The 19,120-nt window shown below is 46.9% G+C and overlaps 6 protein-coding genes across 6 annotated transcripts; 2 read left to right on the top strand and 4 right to left on the bottom strand.

Moving 5' to 3' along the window:
* Nucleotides 1–280: 280 nt before the first annotated feature.
* On the bottom strand, nucleotides 281–2,107 carry CGCS363_v008710 (Pantothenate transporter liz1; the record flags this gene model as incomplete). Its single annotated transcript, XM_036640559.1, has 7 exons — nucleotides 281–477; nucleotides 538–677; nucleotides 737–843; nucleotides 913–1,098; nucleotides 1,160–1,372; nucleotides 1,425–1,507; nucleotides 1,564–2,107. The coding sequence occupies 7 exons, from the start codon at nucleotides 2,105–2,107 to the stop codon at nucleotides 281–283; spliced, it is 1,470 nt and encodes a 489-aa protein (XP_036494694.1).
* Nucleotides 2,108–3,988: 1,881 nt separating this feature from the next.
* Nucleotides 3,989–4,741, bottom strand: MEP (Peptidyl-Lys metalloendopeptidase; the record flags this gene model as incomplete). Its single annotated transcript, XM_036640558.1, has 4 exons — nucleotides 3,989–4,034; nucleotides 4,093–4,215; nucleotides 4,284–4,447; nucleotides 4,502–4,741. The coding sequence occupies 4 exons, from the start codon at nucleotides 4,739–4,741 to the stop codon at nucleotides 3,989–3,991; spliced, it is 573 nt and encodes a 190-aa protein (XP_036494530.1).
* Nucleotides 4,742–8,816: 4,075 nt separating this feature from the next.
* On the bottom strand, nucleotides 8,817–9,164 carry CGCS363_v008708 (uncharacterized protein; the record flags this gene model as incomplete). The annotated part of the gene is made up of 1 exon (XM_036640557.1): nucleotides 8,817–9,164. One exon carries the CDS (start codon nucleotides 9,162–9,164, stop codon nucleotides 8,817–8,819), a length of 348 nt encoding a protein of 115 aa, XP_036494532.1.
* An 896-nt stretch (nucleotides 9,165–10,060) lies between these two features.
* Nucleotides 10,061–10,927, top strand: cpo-1 (Non-heme chloroperoxidase; the record flags this gene model as incomplete). Its single annotated transcript, XM_036640556.1, has 1 exon — nucleotides 10,061–10,927. One exon carries the CDS (start codon nucleotides 10,061–10,063, stop codon nucleotides 10,925–10,927), a length of 867 nt encoding a protein of 288 aa, XP_036494053.1.
* Nucleotides 10,928–12,032: 1,105 nt separating this feature from the next.
* Nucleotides 12,033–13,671, bottom strand: CGCS363_v008706 (Vegetative incompatibility protein HET-E-1; the record flags this gene model as incomplete). Its single annotated transcript, XM_036640555.1, has 2 exons — nucleotides 12,033–12,052; nucleotides 12,141–13,671. The coding sequence occupies 2 exons, from the start codon at nucleotides 13,669–13,671 to the stop codon at nucleotides 12,033–12,035; spliced, it is 1,551 nt and encodes a 516-aa protein (XP_036494529.1).
* Nucleotides 13,672–16,835: 3,164 nt separating this feature from the next.
* On the top strand, nucleotides 16,836–18,585 carry lpqL (putative lipoprotein aminopeptidase LpqL; the record flags this gene model as incomplete). Its single annotated transcript, XM_036640554.1, has 5 exons — nucleotides 16,836–16,939; nucleotides 16,998–17,305; nucleotides 17,362–18,102; nucleotides 18,162–18,200; nucleotides 18,299–18,585. 5 exons carry the CDS (start codon nucleotides 16,836–16,838, stop codon nucleotides 18,583–18,585), a joined length of 1,479 nt encoding a protein of 492 aa, XP_036494527.1.
* Between the last annotated feature and the right edge of the window lie 535 nt (nucleotides 18,586–19,120).

Below are 19,120 nucleotides of genomic sequence, written 5' to 3'. Positions count from 1 at the left end.
GCTATAGATATTAGTAATCTAAACGCTAAGCTTATAACCTATAGAGGTATAGGCGTAAATAAATAGTAATAATATAATATGTGTAAATCTAGCTAAGTGGGCCGTCTACTAGGCTAGAGGCTAGAAGAAGGGCCTAGAGGGCCCCTGGGCCGCACAGGCCACCTGTGGCACCTGTGGGCAGGTGCCGCCACATCCTCAATCACGGAAGCTCCATCCACTTACGATACCAACCATCACTCGGCAGTATGCCATCGCTCCACGCGAACAGAAACATCATGCTCTAGTTCTTTTCAGTGCCTCTATCGGCCTCCCCTGCGCTATCTGCTGTCTTGTCGTGTTCAATAATAACACCGGCCTCTAGAGAAGTCTCTGGAGCTTCGGGATTCTTCTTCTGTTCGCGCAACAGGAGGAGTCTGATGCTGATGACCGCAATTATTGCGGCGATGATGAACCCGAAAGTAGCGGGGAAACCACGTCCTAAGTGACCAAGCTGTTAGCAGACGATGAACGGCTTTGCGTCAATCTTTCGGGACTTACTGAAACTGGGTGCCATAGTCTGAGGGAAAATCACGATAGGTAGCCAGGCGTCAACTGCGTATTGCATCCCGTTCATGCTGCTAATAACCAGTGCGCGTTCTTCGTTGTCGCCAGCGCAGACTTCGTTCGCCCAGGTGTAACTAAGAATGACTAATCAGTACGGAGAGGCTTCTTGTCGACATTGATTCGATACGCTTACAAGACTGCTGTCATTAGATGTATGCTGCTCGTGAGGAATGCGGCCTCTTTCAGGGGAACACTGGCAGGCCATACAGCCAAGATGCCGTTGGGTATGAGGCCCAGTATCTATTTCCAGTCTCAGTCAGCATTATTCTGACATCTTCATGCAAATGATACGGCGAATGCGCGGCTCACCAAAGGGCTCAAAATCAAAGCAAACCGGCTGCCGGTGTAATCAGACAAAAAGCCCCATAGAATGACGCAAAAGGCCATGATCAGCCTCGAGCCGGTAGGGATCACGTTTCTGTCAACGACCGAGTAGTTTTCCGATTTGAGCCAGATACCGAAGTAGCCGCTGGCTTGGCAGGATTCGCCATACAGCTGCAACGTCCTTATCAGCAACCTAGGGATCGCATCTGCACGACGCCTGATATGCACTCACCACATAACCCAGCACGAACGCATACCACCTCCACTTTGATAAGATGCGCTTGAAGGTCGCAAAGGTCACTCCTGCAGGTGCCGCCTTGCCAGCCTTTTGGACTCTCTCGATAGCCAGCTCGCATTCCTTGGCGGTCAGAAACCTCGACTTCGTGGTGTATGGCGTGTCGGGGAGGAAAAAGAACGTCGCTAGACCGACAGGCACAGTCATACACTGGGTCAATCAGTATCGAGGTGAAATTTCAGGGATCTGTTCTTCGACTTACTCCACAAACGATGTATAGCCATCGCCATCCAGACAGACCATGGGCACCATCGAGACTCTTGTACACGGCTGCTTGAAGATATCCTAGAAAAGGACTTAGTCAACAATGTTGAAAGATTGACGTTTTCATCAACACTTACCTCCAAAGGCAGAGCCAAGGGGTGCAGTCATGTGAAAAATGGCCACTCTCTTAGCAAGCTCCGTCTTCGTATACCAGCTCCCAAGCACGTAGAGCAACACGGGGAAGAAACTGCTTTCAAAGAAGCCCACGAAGAAACGAAACGCATAAAGCTGACTGGAGCTATGAGTGCCGGCCTGAGCAAAGGTGAAAACACCCCATGCAACTTCCATACAAGCCAGCCAGATACTTGGTCGGATCTTCTGCACGATGAGGGTGCTCGGCACTTGCATGATGGCATACGCGCAAGTGTATGCTGTCTGGGCGTAAGTGTACTCGTTTCCGAACATTCTCAGGTCTTCCTGCATCCCCGACACGTAGGCGTTTGCCAGGTTGCCTTGGTCTAGGTACTTCATGAAGAACCCCAGGCATCCGATGGTGAGGATGGACCAGTCCAGTTTTCGCAGAAGGACTCGTTCTTCATGGCTCTTGAGATGGGTGTCGGTATCCCAAATGAAGGAGCGGAAGGACCGCGAGGGTGATTTCGTAGGTTGCGATTCCGTCATCTTGAAGGCGTGGTGAGAGGCCGTGAGGGAAAAGTGCAACGCCCACGGTAGTCGACTTCAAAGGCAGCAGCATGCCAGCATATGTACGTCTTCTTCCATCGACACTAGCTTAGGTTGCGCAATCGGAGGAGCGTATTTCAGACGGCCGAGGCATGTCTGCCATGCATTGATAGCACCGGACATACCTGGATGCCAAAGGCAGAACCGGACCATATCCCCGATGGAGGCAAAGCAGCTCTCGCTAGACATGCCAGAACGTTGCGTTCTTGTCTCTTTGAGTATGGCGCTGCAGAATCTCGTTGGTGTTGGGAGGTGTCGGGGGCTGTCCGACGGCGTCGACCAATCGTATGTGGTGCATTATCGTGGGGTCGATCGGCGGATGTAAGACGACAGAGTCGGGGGTGATTGCGAGCTTATCGTCCATGGCAACACGGCCACAGTGCCGGCTGCTATTCGGGGGTATTTGTGACAATACCGATAAGATTCCATTCAGACTGGATTATTTATGGAATTTTATCCACGAAATGGCTTCTTACTGGGAAGGTTGTTATCTCGCACGCTGTATGCACGTCGCACACACCCTGGAGCCTTTTGACGTCGACATGTAAGAAGCTGCACAGTGCTCAACATACTCAATCCATATTTTACTCATCTTCAGACGGACTTCATCAAATGAACTCCCTTATACGACCTGACCGACTGTGACCCGATTAAGACCTTCTCTTGGGTTTCTTGTGAAGGGCCCGTATGTTGCCATGGCCATTCCAGTACAGACTTCAGTTGCGCCAATAATAATCCCATAGGCGTGGTTGAAGTACAGAACTTTAGCCTCTTGAGCCAAGATTTGCCCTCCAACGTGTCACTCCACTCTCAACAGTTAGCTTAAGCTTACACAGCATGTCTGCGATGGCTTGGCGCTAGTAATGACATAAAGGCCATATTCACTTCTCGACGTGTCCTGCGATTTGACCCTGGACAATTACATTGGCGTAGTTATCTGCCGTGTTCCAACCCGGGATATTTTGAAGAGCCTCTAGAAACAGCTGATTACAGGTATTTATCGTCATTCCAACTAGGTAAGGTACCTAAAATCAAGAGACCGCCTAATTTTCTTATGTATGCGCGGATCGAAAGTGATAGTAACGATAGCAATAATAAGAGCGAGGATATTATAACGATAATAATAAAGATAATAGACGTGAAGATAGAGAAAGAAACGACAATAATAATATAAGCGACAACAGCGACAACAGCGACAACAGCGACAACAGCGACAACAGCGACAACAGCGACAACAGCAACGACGGCAACAAAGAAGACGACGAAGAAGACGACGAAGAAGACGACGAAGAAGACGACGAAGAAGACGACGAAGAAGACGACGAAGAAGACGACGAAGAAGACGACGAAGAAGACGACGAAGAAGACGACGAAGAAGACGACGAAGAAGACGAAGAAGACGACGAAGAAGACGACGACGATAACGAAAAAAAGCGATAATAACGACAGTAAAAGTGATTTGAGTATGGCTACAGGAACAGTAGTCGCTCTGGCACAACGACAATAGGCGATCTCGAAATCAGATGGCTTTCCTGCTTCCTGCTACAGCCTTGAAGGGAAGAGTAGGTGTCACAAGAGCGCTGGAACAAATAGAGGGCGAGCTTTTGTTATGTCCATATGATTAATGTCTTTGCCGCGTCCTTTATCAACACACTTGGCAGGCAATATTTACAAAAGGGGACTGCTATCTCTTTTATGGAAACGGGTTTAACGTTTAATTTTGTCGGCAGCTTCCACTCCTCGTCGGCTCCTTCGAATAATGTGCACGAAGTTCGGGCATTACCCACGGTCTCTTACTCTGCAGCAAGATCGGATCACTCTCTAAGGGCCCCAAGGTGGCACTTCCACTGCGAAACGGGGGTGGTTGCTGCAAGATACACGTTAACCTGGGCCAACACTTTTTTCAGAGGCTTTTGATAACTTACTCGGCATTCTTGACTGCCTTTTCGGGATCCTCCAAAGCAAATTGCTTGCAGTAGTCGACACCATAACCGTAGTCAGTAGTGCCCAGAACGTCTCTGAAATGCGTCGCTTCATGGATAATGGTGCTAGTAGATCTTGTTTAGAACCTCCCTTACCTAGGCAAGTGTAAGATTTTGACTGGACTTGGACTTACTCCCATTGGTTGCGATGACGTCCAGTAGGCGGCAGCAATTCTTCATTGAAGTACACACTGCAAATCTTCACGTCGCCATAAGTACCACCGATCGTGGCAAACACGACTGAGCTGGTGCAGGAGCAGTCATATCTGAATGTCGTGGCCAGATCAGGCGCGAATTTCTATGCGATTCAGTCAGCATGCCCTGGCATGTTTCATGCCAGATAAGAAATTACCTTGAAAGCGGTCAAGACACGGTTGTAACGCTCGGTGCTAAACGTGCCGTACCATGTTGTCTGGATGTCGCTGCCATTGGGGTTGGCTTCCAGATGGTCAATAGCTGCATACGACTTGTTCGTGGCTCGCTCGATCGCCGCTTCGAGGGTGGCTATCTGAGTGCTAGAGCATGAGGTGAAGGTCGCGGCCAGGGCGCCGGACACGACGGACAGCAAGCTGCCCAAGTGAAGAACGCGCATATTGATCACCTCGAAACAATAGTAGACGGATCAAGGTGTTGATCATGAGATTCTAGAATGCCGCAAGGTCGCGTGGTTTGTTTTTAAGGTTGCGGAGATCTTCTTGACCGTCAATTCTTGGCAAACATGCATTAGGAAGGTACACAATTCTCGGGTTGCATTTTCCATTTGGAGGCATCATGCCGGGCGGCTGTACCTTTTCTCGTATCGCGCCATCATTTGAGCATCCCTTGAACATGCAAATATCCTATCTCGATCAATTCGGGAAGTTGCCGTAGAGAGCGACGCATGTCAGGCCCTGGTCATACATATTACAAGCGCATCCGGGGCGCCAACGTACCTAATACGCGGAAGCCATGTCGGGGCCCCGGACGTTGGCGGACGGATTGCGCGTGCCGTCCCGGAGGGCGCCCGCAACAGGCACGGAAGTTAGCCGGGATCAGCGTGGCCGTATCGACTCGCGCTGTTAGAGTGGACTGCGCCAACTAAAGGGGCCTGTTAGCCTGGCCTATTATAACAGTCATTAAAGCAATGCAGCTAAACAGTAAGTAATATTAGGGGGATCTATTAATTAGCCATAGCCAGAATAATAATTAGCCATAGTAGGTCCTACCTAACCTAATCTAACTAACTAGAAGCGCTTATTTAATAATAGATAAAGGATTTTCTTATTAATATAATATTTTTTTTTTAACTATTATAGCATATATATTAATACTTATATTAAATTAACTACTTCCACTACTATACTACCTTTTTAATAGTGTTAACTACCCCTCACTACTATAATACTAAGACTACTAATTATATTAGAGATCTCTTACCTCTTATAAATAATACTAATAATACTTATAATACTTTATTTAACTTAGCCTTAGAGGTAAGTTACTACTTCTAAAAAAAACATATTTATAAGGTTAATAAGTATAAAGTATATAATAAAAATAACGCTATCTTATATATTAATATCCTCTATAGCTACACCTCCTCTATATATAAGTAACACGCTAATTAACATGCTAGTAAGTTAATTAAGTATAACTACTTATAGCATACTAAAATTATCTATTATAAAGCTCTTAACTAATATAAAACTATTATAATTAATAGTTAGTATAACTATAACAGTATTAATAAGCACTATAAGGTTTTACTATATATATAATAGTAATAGTAACTTAGTAACCCTAGTATTATTAAGCATATTAAGATATTATTAGTTTTAGCCTCACTTACTACTACTTAGATCTATAAGAATATTTATAAAAATTAATTATAATAAGCTAATAATAATACCTTACTTTACCTTATTACTAACGCTAATATATGCAATATATAAGCTACCCTCTATACTAAGAAGTATAGCTTATTCTCCTCCTTTTAGCACTTTTTAAAAACCCTAAAGTTATACGCTATAGATTATAAAATTCTCTATAAAGTAAGTAGGAGCAGTAATAACTATATTAACTATATAATCTAAGCTTATAGCAACTACCTTAATTTATAGTATAAGAACCTTAATATCCTCTTATTTAATAACACCTATAAAACTAATAAGTTTAAAATACCCCTACTATAGATTACTAATACTACCTACCTCTATATAATATTTAATATTACTTTTAGCCTTATTAGTAATAAGGCTAAGGATAACTTTAAGTAGCTACTCACTATACTATCTCACTAAGCTTATAAACGCTAAATACGCCACCCTATAGTTATTCTTAGTAATCTTAATAAGGCTTTTAAATATATCACTAACTTTATCTACCTAGATATCTAGTAGTAGATCTATATATAGCATATTATAAAAAATATTAACTATTATATATAAATAAAGTAGTATAAGCTTAATAATAAGCTAGATTAATAAAAAGCTACCTAGAGTACTAATTCTAATATAGTTAACCTAAATTATATTATTTCTAAGTAGTAAAAGTATAAAGATAATATTAATTATACTACTACGTTTAAACTACTTAACCTTATTATAACTAACTTTCTCAGAAATATTCTAACCTCTAATATAATAGTAGAAGTAAATTTACCTACCTATAGCACCTAAATAATACTTATAACCTCATAAAATAACTTTCCTCTCTCCTATAATAATATAATTATAATATAAAAAGCTTATATTTATACCCCTACTAAAGATACTTTTTTTAAGGCCTAAAGTACCCTCTATAAATACTACCTAGAATAAAAGCATACTATAAACTATATTTTTAAGATATACTTTCCTTATAAAAAGGAGTTTATTAGTTTTACTATTTAGTATTATTAAAACTATAGCTTTATAGTTACCTCTTATATAGAGAGGACTTATATACTCCTTAAACAGTAGCTATATTATATACTAATAAACCTTAATACCCTCTATAATTAGATTTAAAAAATAAAGTAAAGGATAATATATATATACTAAAAAAGCTAAAGCTATATTAATATAAACTATCTTAAAATATAATAAACCTATAATATTACTATTAATTAAAAAAGTAAGCTTTAAAACGCTTAACTTAATATATAAGTAATACTTACTTATAGAAGACGCTTAGTATAAAGAGAAAGATCTATTAGCTTATAATAGCTTATTTACTTAATAATATAGTTTACCCTATTATTATATAATACTTAGCTAACTTCACTAAGATAGAACCCTTACTTTAAATAATATAAACCCCTATTAATATCTTCTAGATCACTTTATAAATCTCTCTAAAAAATATATTTATATAAGAACTAATAGCTATAACTACTTATACTAAATATTATAGCCCTACTAGCTAAATAAAACCCTAATATAATACTATATTAATTTAAATCTAAACTATAAACTAAAATAGCTAAAGCTATACTAAATTAGCTATAGTATTATATCAGCTAAGCTATAAGAGAGACTAAGTTAATATAATATAACCTCTCTTACTTTAAGGCTTTAGAGCTACCTAAGAGTTAGCTATATAGTAGAAGTAGAAATAGAAGTAGAAATAGAGTAAGAAGTAGTATAAAAACTAAAAGTAGAAGCTAATCTATAGTATAAACTAAGCTATATAAGATCTATACTATTAATAAAAAGCTTAATTACTTTAAGGATACTTTTTATATATATATAGCTAAATAAGCTTCACTAATATTAGTAATAAGTAGTATAAATACTATTAACTTACTATTATTATTACTACTACTACTACTATTACTACTACTACTAATAAAAAGTATATTAATAAGAGGTAGGATAAGAAGGAGGGCTATAAGAGGTATAATAAAAAATATATAGTTTATATATTAGTAGCTACTAATATAACTAATAGCGCTAAAAGAACACTAAAGATACTAAATTAATAGTTAATATAATCCCTATTAACCTTTTTATTAAAAATCTAAAAAACGCTAGATCTTATTAAGTTATATTAATTACTATAATAAAAATCAAAAGCCTCAAAGTTATATAACTTTTAGGATCCCTAGCCTCTAGTTAGTCAGATTAGGTTAGGTAGGACCCACTATAGCTAATTATCATTCTGGCTATAGCTAATTAACAGATCCCAATATTAGGTATGTAGGAAAATGCATAGCACACTGAACACCCAACAATGATTCCCGTCCCGGAGAGCCTATGACCAAAACGCCCGCTAATCTGGAAGTCTTGTAGACCAAATCTGCTCCTCGAGGTTCAAGCCTTCTTCGTCTTCTTCCACACGCTCAGAAACCAACCTCCCCCGCAAATCTCTCCATCACTGCTCCCTCTACAGGGTGCATTACAATTCCACGCCGGTGAAAGCGCATCTTCGCTTGGCGCTGTGCTGGAGCAGTAGCACTCGCCCCCGGTCTCGGTACCAAAGTAGTCGTAATTCTTTTCGCAAAACGCCTTGCACTGTCGATTCGTTTGACTGGTGGTGTAATTTTGGTTCGCGTCGCGCATAGTTCTTTGGTCGTTATCACGATAGCAGCCAACGTACTCCCAATCGGAGATCTCTACCCAGGTCGTGGCGGCTGCGGATGCTGAGGCAGTTCTAATGAGACCTTGGCTGGGTGTCGCTAAGCAAGTTGTGGTGTTGTCGTTAATAACTCACCTTGTACCCCCGTTTGTTTGTTGAAGGTTTTGTATTTTTGCATCCTGGTTCGCTATCATAGCCCCAAACACGCCAGCAACCATCACCAGCATGGCCGCCATAAAGCCGATGATGCACCACAGCACGAAGACTGGTTTCCGGGCACCGCATATCCTCTTCTCCGCCTTGAGTGTCGTGGCCGCGCTGATTTGTGTGTATCCTCCATAATACTGGCCATCGTATTGGTGCTCTATTGGCCCGCCGACAATCTTGTCGGAGTGATGTACAGGATGAAGGCCGTTTTCGATGTAGGCATTCTCGACGTAAGTAGGCTCCATATTCGTTGTATGTTCGTAAGATGCCATGATGCCACTGCTGGGGAAACAACCTTAAAAATGGACTGCTGTCTGACGGCCCAGAATTGAAAGCCAGACAAGAATTGTTTTTAAAAAATCCGGTCCATGGATCAATGATAGGAGGAATTGTGATAATTAGATCAGAGACATGAAGGATATCCGGTCTGCTGCGATGCGGGATCGTGCATTGAAAAGGCGGCTTAGATCCATTCCAGGCTGCAGCAATAGGCCCTTGGCGCAGAAAAACGCCTGTACAGCTGCTGGGAATAGAAGCTTAAACCCTGTGCTTCTGCTCAGCCGGCCCCCAAGCGAGATATTCGGTCAGCACTTATCCAGAAAGGTCGACGGTCCAGGGTCAACTGCATGGGTTTGAATCGTTGAATCGTTGCCTGGCTGCGAGGTTTGATTACAGCGGTAATATCTTTAAATGTACGGGTTGGTTGGTTTTTACCCGTCTTCTAAAACACGCCAATGCTCATAGCATGGCTCCCCAGCGCTGGCACAGCCACGCGGGGCATTCTCATGATCTCATCGAATGCTCGGTGATTTTCGCATTTGGACTCAATTCTTCATGATCCTACTAATTTAAGTCTTCCCCAGGGCGTGGAATGAGTTTGAGGCCCTTCGAATTGACAGTACGACTCGGTGTGGCTAGATCTTGGCCGTCAGCACCGGTGTCACCAATTACCCGATGTAAACAAACGTGCGTGACCTCTGCCCGGGTTTCACGCGGGAGCAACCGGAACCGGTGAACATCGTGATAGCCTTTCAATTTCAACGTAAACCCTCTTGAATCAAACCAAATACCTCATATGTGGGTTGACTTTGGTATAAAATGCCCAATGCGTGACTTTTTCCTCGATTATTCATGAGTCCAGATCCATCACTCCTTGCTTGCATCTACCATGCCATTCTTCAAGCGTAACGACAACATTTCCATCTTCTATTTGGATGAGGGTCCTCAAGAGGCTCAATCGGTTCTCCTCATCCCAGGAATTACATGTGACCTGCACGACTGGAATTGGCAAGTTCCATTTCTTCTAGAACACGGATTCCGTGTCATCACCCCAGATCCTCGAGGCCAGGGCCGTTCTTCCGCTCCGGCGCCAACTCCGGACATCAACTCCTACCCTGGCCCGGGTGCGGACCCGTCAATCGTCGACTACTACCCACAAACCGCTGCGGACGACTTTATTGCACTTCTCCAGGACCTCAACATCAAGTCCGTCATACTGATTGCTCATTCTCTCGGTACTGCCGTCGCTTACCATCTCGCGTCGGTGCGTCCCGATCTCACCCGGGCCATGGTCATCCTCGACCCGCTCCATTCCGTTCCCGCTGCCACCGCGGATGAATACCTCACCGATCCTACAAAGGTACTTCAAAACTTGGCCATGCTCTTCGGCCCGGCTCTGTATCCCCCAACAGTACCCGCCTGGCATAACACCTGGATTGGCAGGCGTGCCGCGCAGGGGGATATGGGAGTTATCCTCGCACAGTGTTTTGCCTGCTTGGGAGACCCCCAAGGAATTGGTCGACGGGAAGTGTCCGTCGCACAGCATGATGAGAAGATTCAATGCCCACGCCTGACGCTGGGGAACAGCGAGTTCTGGGTTACCACGGAACGTAGTCACCTGTCCCCGAGCACAGAACTCGACGAAGTTGGTCTCGTGGAGGATTCGGGACACTGGTTCTTCCAACTGAAGAGCGAAGAAGTAAATGAGCGACTCAACAAGTGGTTCGTCAAGATTGGCGTCTTGTCTGACTGTTGAAGTTAAGCTTCCACGTAACTAGATGCTGTGTATGATAGATAGCTGAAGATATAACTCCACTTCAATGTTTTCTGCAGCGTGAACGAAGGCGTAATCGAGTCTTAACTAGAACATTTACAGTTTGTGGGCTAAACTTCATCCGGTGACACGAGCGAAGAAGCGTCGACAACAACAAGTACACTCTCCGCCAGCAAATGTCGCCACACATGGAAGTATACTCTGAAAAATATGCCCAAAAATGCCGCCAAGTGACCAACATGTTTCTCTTGTGTCTCGTTCAACGAACCCATCGCGCCTGTTGCCTCCAAAAAAATGCCCATCTCGACTAGCAGGGGCTTACAGTTTGTGTCGATCGCGAAGTTCATGCTGTCTACGAAGACCATGTAGAGCCCGCAACACGCAACAGCTAGTGGGTGAAGATGGAATAGCTTTCTCCGGTAAAGCATGTCATCCGATATGCTCAAGGCAGTTTGGATGTACAGGGGAAGTAATGCCAGGGTTTGTGGGAAGTCCCTGCGCGGGTTTAAGGGGGACCAGAAGATGAGCGGGCCCACGAAGAGACCTATGAGGATGGCGAGCACGCTTCTGCCCTTTCTGATGAATCCTGCCCATCTGGGTGCGAAACATGAGATGACAGGTAGCAAGTGGAAAGCGTAGACTGCCATTAATGCGTCCCAGGCAAACAAATGCACCAAAAATGCAGCCAGAAAGCGAAGGCTATTTAAGAAACCTCCTAGTCGGCATTGGCTATTGCATATGCACTGGGACATGACAACGCCGAGTGTTCCTCCTAGCCCCCCGGCCAGCCCTGCCAGAATTGTCATATGTAGAGTGATTGGTAAAAGCGATAGATGCCAGGGAACCAAATGCTTACACCAAAGAACAGCATTTATCACCGAGACTGGGAAGACGAGGCTCACCATGGTCATCGAGATCGCTAGTAAGTGATTTGTGATGAGCTGGAGTAGCCACAGACATCTTCCCATGCAGTATTGTAGCTGCGATATGTAACCTTTTGAGGATTGCCTGATGTTGATTTCGAAGACAGGGATGTCAAGCAGTTTTCTCTTCCTGACCTCGAATTGAAGGCAAGAATCCTTTAATTCTAGAGACCACCTTGTAAACCTGAGAGATCCCGTGCGTTTCCACGAAGATATCAGTTTATCAGGCGAGACATGTTTCGCGACGCAGTACTCCAGATGATACAGGTCACTATTTGACCTCCAGGGCCATCTTCGGGGCCAGATCCAGGAGCCGAGGTCTGTATAAGCTGACGTCTTGGTAACTTTGATGGCGAGGGAGAATCTCTCGTTCGAAGCTTTCGATTCGAGCTTCATTCCGGCAATTCCATACCGCGAGCTGGAGATGGTCTGTGTTTCGCGTTCGGAAAAGACAGGCAACAGCGTGTCCGCTGCATAATGCTTTGAGTCTGAGTATCTTTCGAGGATTTCCATCTCTGGAGGCAAGCTATTGATCCACACGTACCACGAGGGTACGGGTTCTGTGTCGTAGTTAGGACGTATCCTTGTCTTCAACAGAATCCTTCTCATGGGCCATTGATGCCAGGTATGATGGCTGATTCTCATCGCCGACAGTGGACTTCTGGAGTATGCTCCGCCATCGTGAACGTCAAGAGGAAGCGCAAGGAGACTCCAGGGGTCGTTACGCAATCGACAGGGAATGATGGCGTACGGCCAGGTGTTGTCTGACACTGGCAGTTCAATCTCGAGGCCACGGCTGGTTGGCGTCCAGTCGAGCACGGTTTCGCATTCGACGATGTCGTTGCAAAGCAGGAAGCACCCGGGGCTCGGAGCCAAAAGGCCCATCGGCAATGCGTTGGAGTGGGGTTGCTCGGGAGCGGACCAAGGATGCCCCATCCCCATAACCATCTTCACTGCGGAGGCCCAAGAAGAACTCGGTTCAAGTTCGTCAAAGGCCAGCGGACGTCCGTGCTCATCTGTCGGGTTCCAAGCGAGGAGTGTTGAGTCGAAGCACGTCTGCAGTATCTGCTCTTGAAGTCTGAAGAAGGCCTTTTGACCCTCTCCGTACATGAGAGGCATGTTCACTCCGAAGATACCCAGCAGGCAGTATGCAATATCTTCAACGCGAGTAGTCGTTCGCCAAGCTGCCCAGCTCATTCTCTCTGCAATACTGGCCTCTGTCAACAATCTCAGGCGGGTATTTTGCTCCGATATCGAGGATTCCAGGTACGTCCGATCGATGCCTGTAATATTGCTCACGGAGGCCGCCGTGTCCTCACGGCTTGCGATCAGAGTCCAGTCCGACGCGAAGAAAAGCAACTCTCGAGGTGCGAGCAACTCCTGTAACGTCCATCCTCTTGTGAACCAGCGAGAGTTCACGAATGCCGGATCAGTCGCGTCTTGGGTTGCCGGTACATCGGATAGGTATGCGAAGCAGATTTGTGCATTTTCGTACCATTTGAACATGGAGTTGATTGACTCCGACAGTTCCGCACTACTTGTTTTGTCGATACAGCAGGTATCGACCCAAACATATCGAAGACGGTACTCCAGGGCTTTCCCGCACGCCTTTATGATCTTTGGGTACCCAGCTCTGTCTTTGATTATAAGATCTGCAGGGTCTCCGCTTGTGATATCGAGGCTCTTGAACTCTTGGAAGGAGACTTCGTCGCTTCCCCAAGTATGCGATAGGATGGCGTAGTCGGGGATAGCAGCGTCAAAGAACTCCTCAAGTTTGAGTGTGCGTGTGTTGATGAGCCACATGCTCGATGGTTGGCATTGAAGTAATTTGGCCTCGTTGAAGACTTAGAATTGGAAGGCTGAAATGTATGTATTTGGGCATATCTTGTGGAAAGGGATGCCAAGAAAAGAGACAGCGAGCCGTGGATGCAGTGAAGCTGCGCGTTTTGACAGCCAGGCAGCAATCGGAGCTGAAAACTGAACCCCTGCCGCATGAGAGAATCTCATAGGCTGTGCAGTTGCTACCCCCTGTCTAGTGGAACCATGGATATCTGGGCATGAGAAGGGGCTTCAGTACCTTAGCTTCCATACTCGGTGACAGCCCAATGCGTTGGACTTATTGATAAACGTTCATCGTGCAGGTCATAAGAAGCGTGAAAATTCAACGGTGAACTTAATGGCAAGACTTGTCTTTTTTCTTTCGCTCTGAGTGTTCAAGGATTGACCGACTAGCCTGGCACCATAATTTCAGAAAACTGACGGTCCTTCTACCTTACGGAGTCTGTGTCACAGAAAGCATGCGATGCTCTGATGATTTATTAAATACTTCAATTCCCATATAAACACTTCATCATTGATAGAGGTACTAAAATTGCTCCAAAACTTATGAAGCAACAACCGCCGTGCCATATGCCAAAGTAACGCCACGTCAATCCCACACAGACCATCAACAAACAGTTTTGAACATACTCAAGTAAAAGAGAAGAAGATATTAAGCGTATGAGCGATGCTTTTGCGAAAATGGCCTCACGAGGAGCAGTCTTTGAGGTAAGGCTTCACTTCCTGGGGGGAGTACCTAGTGGTTACTGGTTAAACTAGGCTAAGATCTCTTCAATCTATTCATATCATATTTATTCCCAATTTCATCTCTATCGTAGTTATAATACTATTTGAATCCTATCTGACGTTCAGAAGTGTCGGCCCTGACAGCAAGGCTCCTGAATTACAAGTATGCTGAAGACTAGGGTGTTTTCAGTCCACGTCACTCACCCGCGTGGGTGCTTCAGCTGCCCTTGAGTAACTTGATCGAAGGAGTGCGGTCCCATAAAATCTCGCTGGCGTATTGCCTCCATGTGTTATAGCTGCAAACGAAGTGTTGCATCCCAGATAAACATGCATAACATGCATACCTACCCGCCAATGCACTGCACGTCAGCGCAGGAACACCCAAGAAATGCCCATTTGACGTCTTTCACCCAAGCCCAAGATCGGCATAGACCCCGCTAAGGGCCGTGAAAATCAGGGGTGTTCGGATGGGCCGTAGAGGTTGGCAGGATGGGACAGCTGGCCATCAAGGTATGTAGCTATCTCTGTAGACGGCCCGGGGCGCCATGAGGCGTTCCAGCAGTATGGAGATTAGCCAATGCAAGCCAACCATGATCTAACTGGAAATGCGCGTAGAAAAGCTTGTTTGGACCTCTTTAGTTGTCAAAAGGAAGCGTTTGTGATGATGTGAGTGACCTCAACCTTGGGAGCGCGCCCGAGACATCTTCTTAGCGCACAACGACATAGTTGGATAAGACTGAACCGAATGACATCATTTTATCTGTGTCTATATAAATACTTCATTGACATATTTCATAAGCCAGGTCACATAATCTGGTATTGCTAATAGACTTTGCCGGCACTTGAAGATTGGAACGGTCTTCACTGCCGCACACCGAAATGGCCGGTCCGATATCCCACTCATGCGGGGTTGTACCCCGGGGCCAACGCCGAGACTAGGACCAGCAATTGAAGGCACGGCCGATACAAAAGAACAAGGGTTCATATCTATCTATCAATCAACAAGACCTCTCCGCTTTGCCCAGAATTTTGATTGCGTCTTGTTTTTTGCCAAGTGTATGCCGCCTCCCCGATTGACTAGCACATTCCTTTCCCGTCGTCTTGGCCCAGCGCCTCAATCGCGTAGCCAATGCTGACAACGAGCTCACAAATTGACAGTGAGAACGATGCTGGTGACCAACACACGAGGCATTGAGTGCTGGGGAGCCAATGAAGACGATCATGTTTGCTGAAACGGCTCTCATCGGTTCATACGAACCGATCGCTTTCCTTCCGCGGGGGGCGGGATAAGATGGATGGTTCTTGGGATGAAGCTCTCAGTGGTGGCGCGATCTCGCCTGTTGAGTCGTCTCTTGGCGGTACAGCACTGCAACGTTAAACATGCAGTGCTCATGCAGGCACCTAAACGAGCAGGCCTGCAGTGTGAACACGCATTCTCGCGAGGCGTTCAACGGGGCGTTTCTTCATCCATTCTGCTCAGACGAGTCAGTTCGAAAGCATGCCTACGAGATGAAGTTTCTGTGCCAGAGTCAACTTCTTGAAAGTTACTTTTCAGGCTGTGCCTTCACCCTATTGTGTCCATCGTCATGTAAAGCACCGACCTCATCACGGTGTGCCCCCCAAACGTTATTACGAATAAACAACGACACCCTAGCACCGTTTGGCATGCTCGTCAGCCACTACTCGAAAATTCCCCTCTCTTAAGGCTTGGCACCTGCCTGATGAAGCAACGATGATCCACTGCGCCAGAGAGGAAAAAGCCGCCGTGGCCTAGGAGCTGCCCTTGTCCGGGATCCTCTCCGCCCATTGTCATTTCTTGTGTTCGCCCCCCTGGCAGCCGACCTTCTCTCCGCGTCCTAGCAACAACGGCATTGCCAACCGTATCCTTCACTCTTGGACCAACATTCGCAATTGTCCCTCGCAAAAGTCCTTGCCAAGACGACCCGACGTCGTTCACCTGCCCGAGGTAGCATCGCCCGGCCTGCATCGATGCCTCAGCACCCAGGATAACGAGCAAGATTCTCAGGGACCAGCCTCTTGGGATGTCATTGTGGCGCTGCGATGTACGTTTCCTCGAATTGGATCTCGCGGTGCCACAGCTTCTCGGCGCACAACCTTGCTACCCAGAGCTCGCCCGGCCACGCGAGCCGGAGCTCTCCCCAACTGTGACTGCATTGTCACTTGATGTCGTCTTATCGCGCAATTACGCCTGCACGGCGAGCAACCTCTTGGCATGCCCAGACGGCATGGGCCTCTGAGAACATAAATGTCCTGGCCTCGCCCGGGTCCATGTGCAGTGTTCTAGTTAGCTGATCAGTCCGCTCCTTGGGATCCATCCGAAGCTTGTCAAATATTCACCTTGTGCCGTCAATTGGAACTTGGGAATAGCTTCCTCATTCACAATGAAGACCACCTCCGCCCTCGCCGCGGCGCTCTTCGCGCTACGCTCCTTCGCGACCGACCCCCTCACCGCCGACAAGGCCGAGGCCGACATCCTGACCACGGAGTGAGTGTCAATCCTTTCAATTGGCGTGTCTGAACTTGCTCTAACGCGTTCTCCCCAGACTCGAGCGCAACCTCTGGAACCTGAACAAGATTGCCAAGGACAACGGCGGCAACCGTGCCTTCGGTCTTCCGGGTTACAAGGCGTCTTCCGACTACATCCTCGAGCGTGTCCAAGGCCGCTTCCACAAGCAGCTTGACACCAAGATTCAGTACTTCAACCACACCTTTGCTCAGACTCGTGAGATCAAGGTCACCGGTCCCGACGGCGAGGATGTCTACGTTGTGGCCCTCCAGTACAACCACCCGACCTCGCTTCCCGATGGCGACACTGCACCCCTCATTGACATTCCTGTTGATGACGAGCGAGGTAAGATGACTATCACCTTGCACCTACGAAACTGCAAGCTGACTCTAAATACGCAGGCTCCGGGTGCTTCGCCGACCAGTGGGAAGGTATCGATGCCACCGGCAAGCTACCGCTCGTCAAGCGCGGTGTCTGCGCCATTTCGGACAAGCTCAAGCTCGCCAAGGCCGCGGGTGCCGTCGGTGTCATTCTCTACAACCAGACTCCAGGCACCAACATCGGCTCTGCCACATTGAGCGCCGAGAACCTGGGCCTGCTGGTGCCCGTTGGTCTTATCCCTCTAGAAGTTGCCACCGCATGGCAGGAGCGCCTCAAGGCTGGCGAGACCCTCGAGGTCACCCTCCTCGTAGATGCCGAGTGGGATGAGCGCGAGACCTGGAACATCATCTCCGAGACCAAGGAGGGCGACCCCAACAACGTCATTGTCCTTGGTGCTCACTTGGACTCTGTCCAGGCGGGACCCGGTGTTAACGACGACGGCTCCGGTACTAGCGCTCTCCTTGAGATCGCCGGCTCCTTCAAGAAGTACTCGGGCTTCAAGAACAAGGTCCGATTCATCTGGTGGGGCGCTGAGGAGAGCGGTCTCGTCGGATCTCTCTACTACACTGCTCAGCTGTCCGAGGCTGAGGCGGACGCCATTCGCTTTTACTGGAACTACGACATGATTGGCTCCATCAATCCCGTCTACAACGTCTACCTCGGCGACAACGAGGGTGATAAGTTCGGCGCTCAGCCCATCCACGACTACATCGCCGCCCAGGGCAAGCCCGCCGCTTTCGGTGGTTTTGGCAGCAGCTCCGGTACGTATACCTTTCTAGAGTGAAAACCTGTTCATAGTTAATATGCTAACAAAACGAAGACTATGTGGGCTTCCTCAGTCTTGGAATCCCCAGCTCTGGTTCGTGCAATTTTTTCCCTTCTAATCTTTCGCTCAGACTTTCTTATGGCACGTTACCGGCTGTAGACACACCTTGCTGACTGCCGTATGATCTTCAGGTATCTTCACCGGCGCTGGTGAACCCACCGATCCATGCTACCACTTGGCTTGCGACACCCTCGACAACATCAACTGGGACGCCATTACCATCAACACCAAGGCCGCCGCCCGTGTTGCCGCTGACTTCGCCAACGAGCTGCCCGCGGGTCTCCCTCGTCGCAGCAAGACTACGCCTGCCCGCCGCAGCCGTGAGGCTATCCGCCGCGAGTTCCAGAAGTGGGCTCTCGCTGCTGAGCAGGCCGAGCACGCTAAGAGCTGCTCCCACGGCGATGACCACGTTGTTTAGATGATTCTCATGAGACGGCTTAGAAACACATAATCTGTAATGTCATGATGATACCTACATAGTGTTGGGAACTAAAAGAACATGAAGTCTTCCATGCCTTTCAGCCTGTGTAACTGTAGATCGTGAACCGCGAACTGTTGTCCGTATCGAATAATGGAGAAGCTGCGAAGCTGTGCGGTTCGGCGTCCCATTTTATAGACATCTCAGGCATCGTGGCTGATCAAGGTGGATGGCACTGCCGTTGGGGAACATGGGGGACACGCCTGTCCCCCTGGATGAGCCGACATAGCCCCACGGACTCCCTGTGATACCCGGAACCGGGCGGGAAGCCTTACAAGCCAGGTCGTTCGGACGAAAAGGCCGTCCATGGTCCGTGGTCTATGGCCAGCTCTAGGAAAAGTTGATAGTGGACAAATAATGGGCCAATAAGGATGGAAAGGTAGGTCATCCCACGAATTATTCCCCACATCGTTAATACTTGAGAGCTCAGGAAAGTTACCGGATTCGCATATAAGAATACGAGCATCCCTGCCAT

This window comes from Colletotrichum siamense (genome assembly GCF_013390195.1).
Source record: "Colletotrichum siamense strain Cg363 chromosome Unknown KSG_Cg363_contig05, whole genome shotgun sequence".
In the NCBI taxonomy this organism is placed as follows: domain Eukaryota; kingdom Fungi; phylum Ascomycota; class Sordariomycetes; order Glomerellales; family Glomerellaceae; genus Colletotrichum; species Colletotrichum siamense.
Note: the sequence above shows the minus strand (reverse complement) of the source record. Positions and strands in the feature narration are given on the sequence as shown.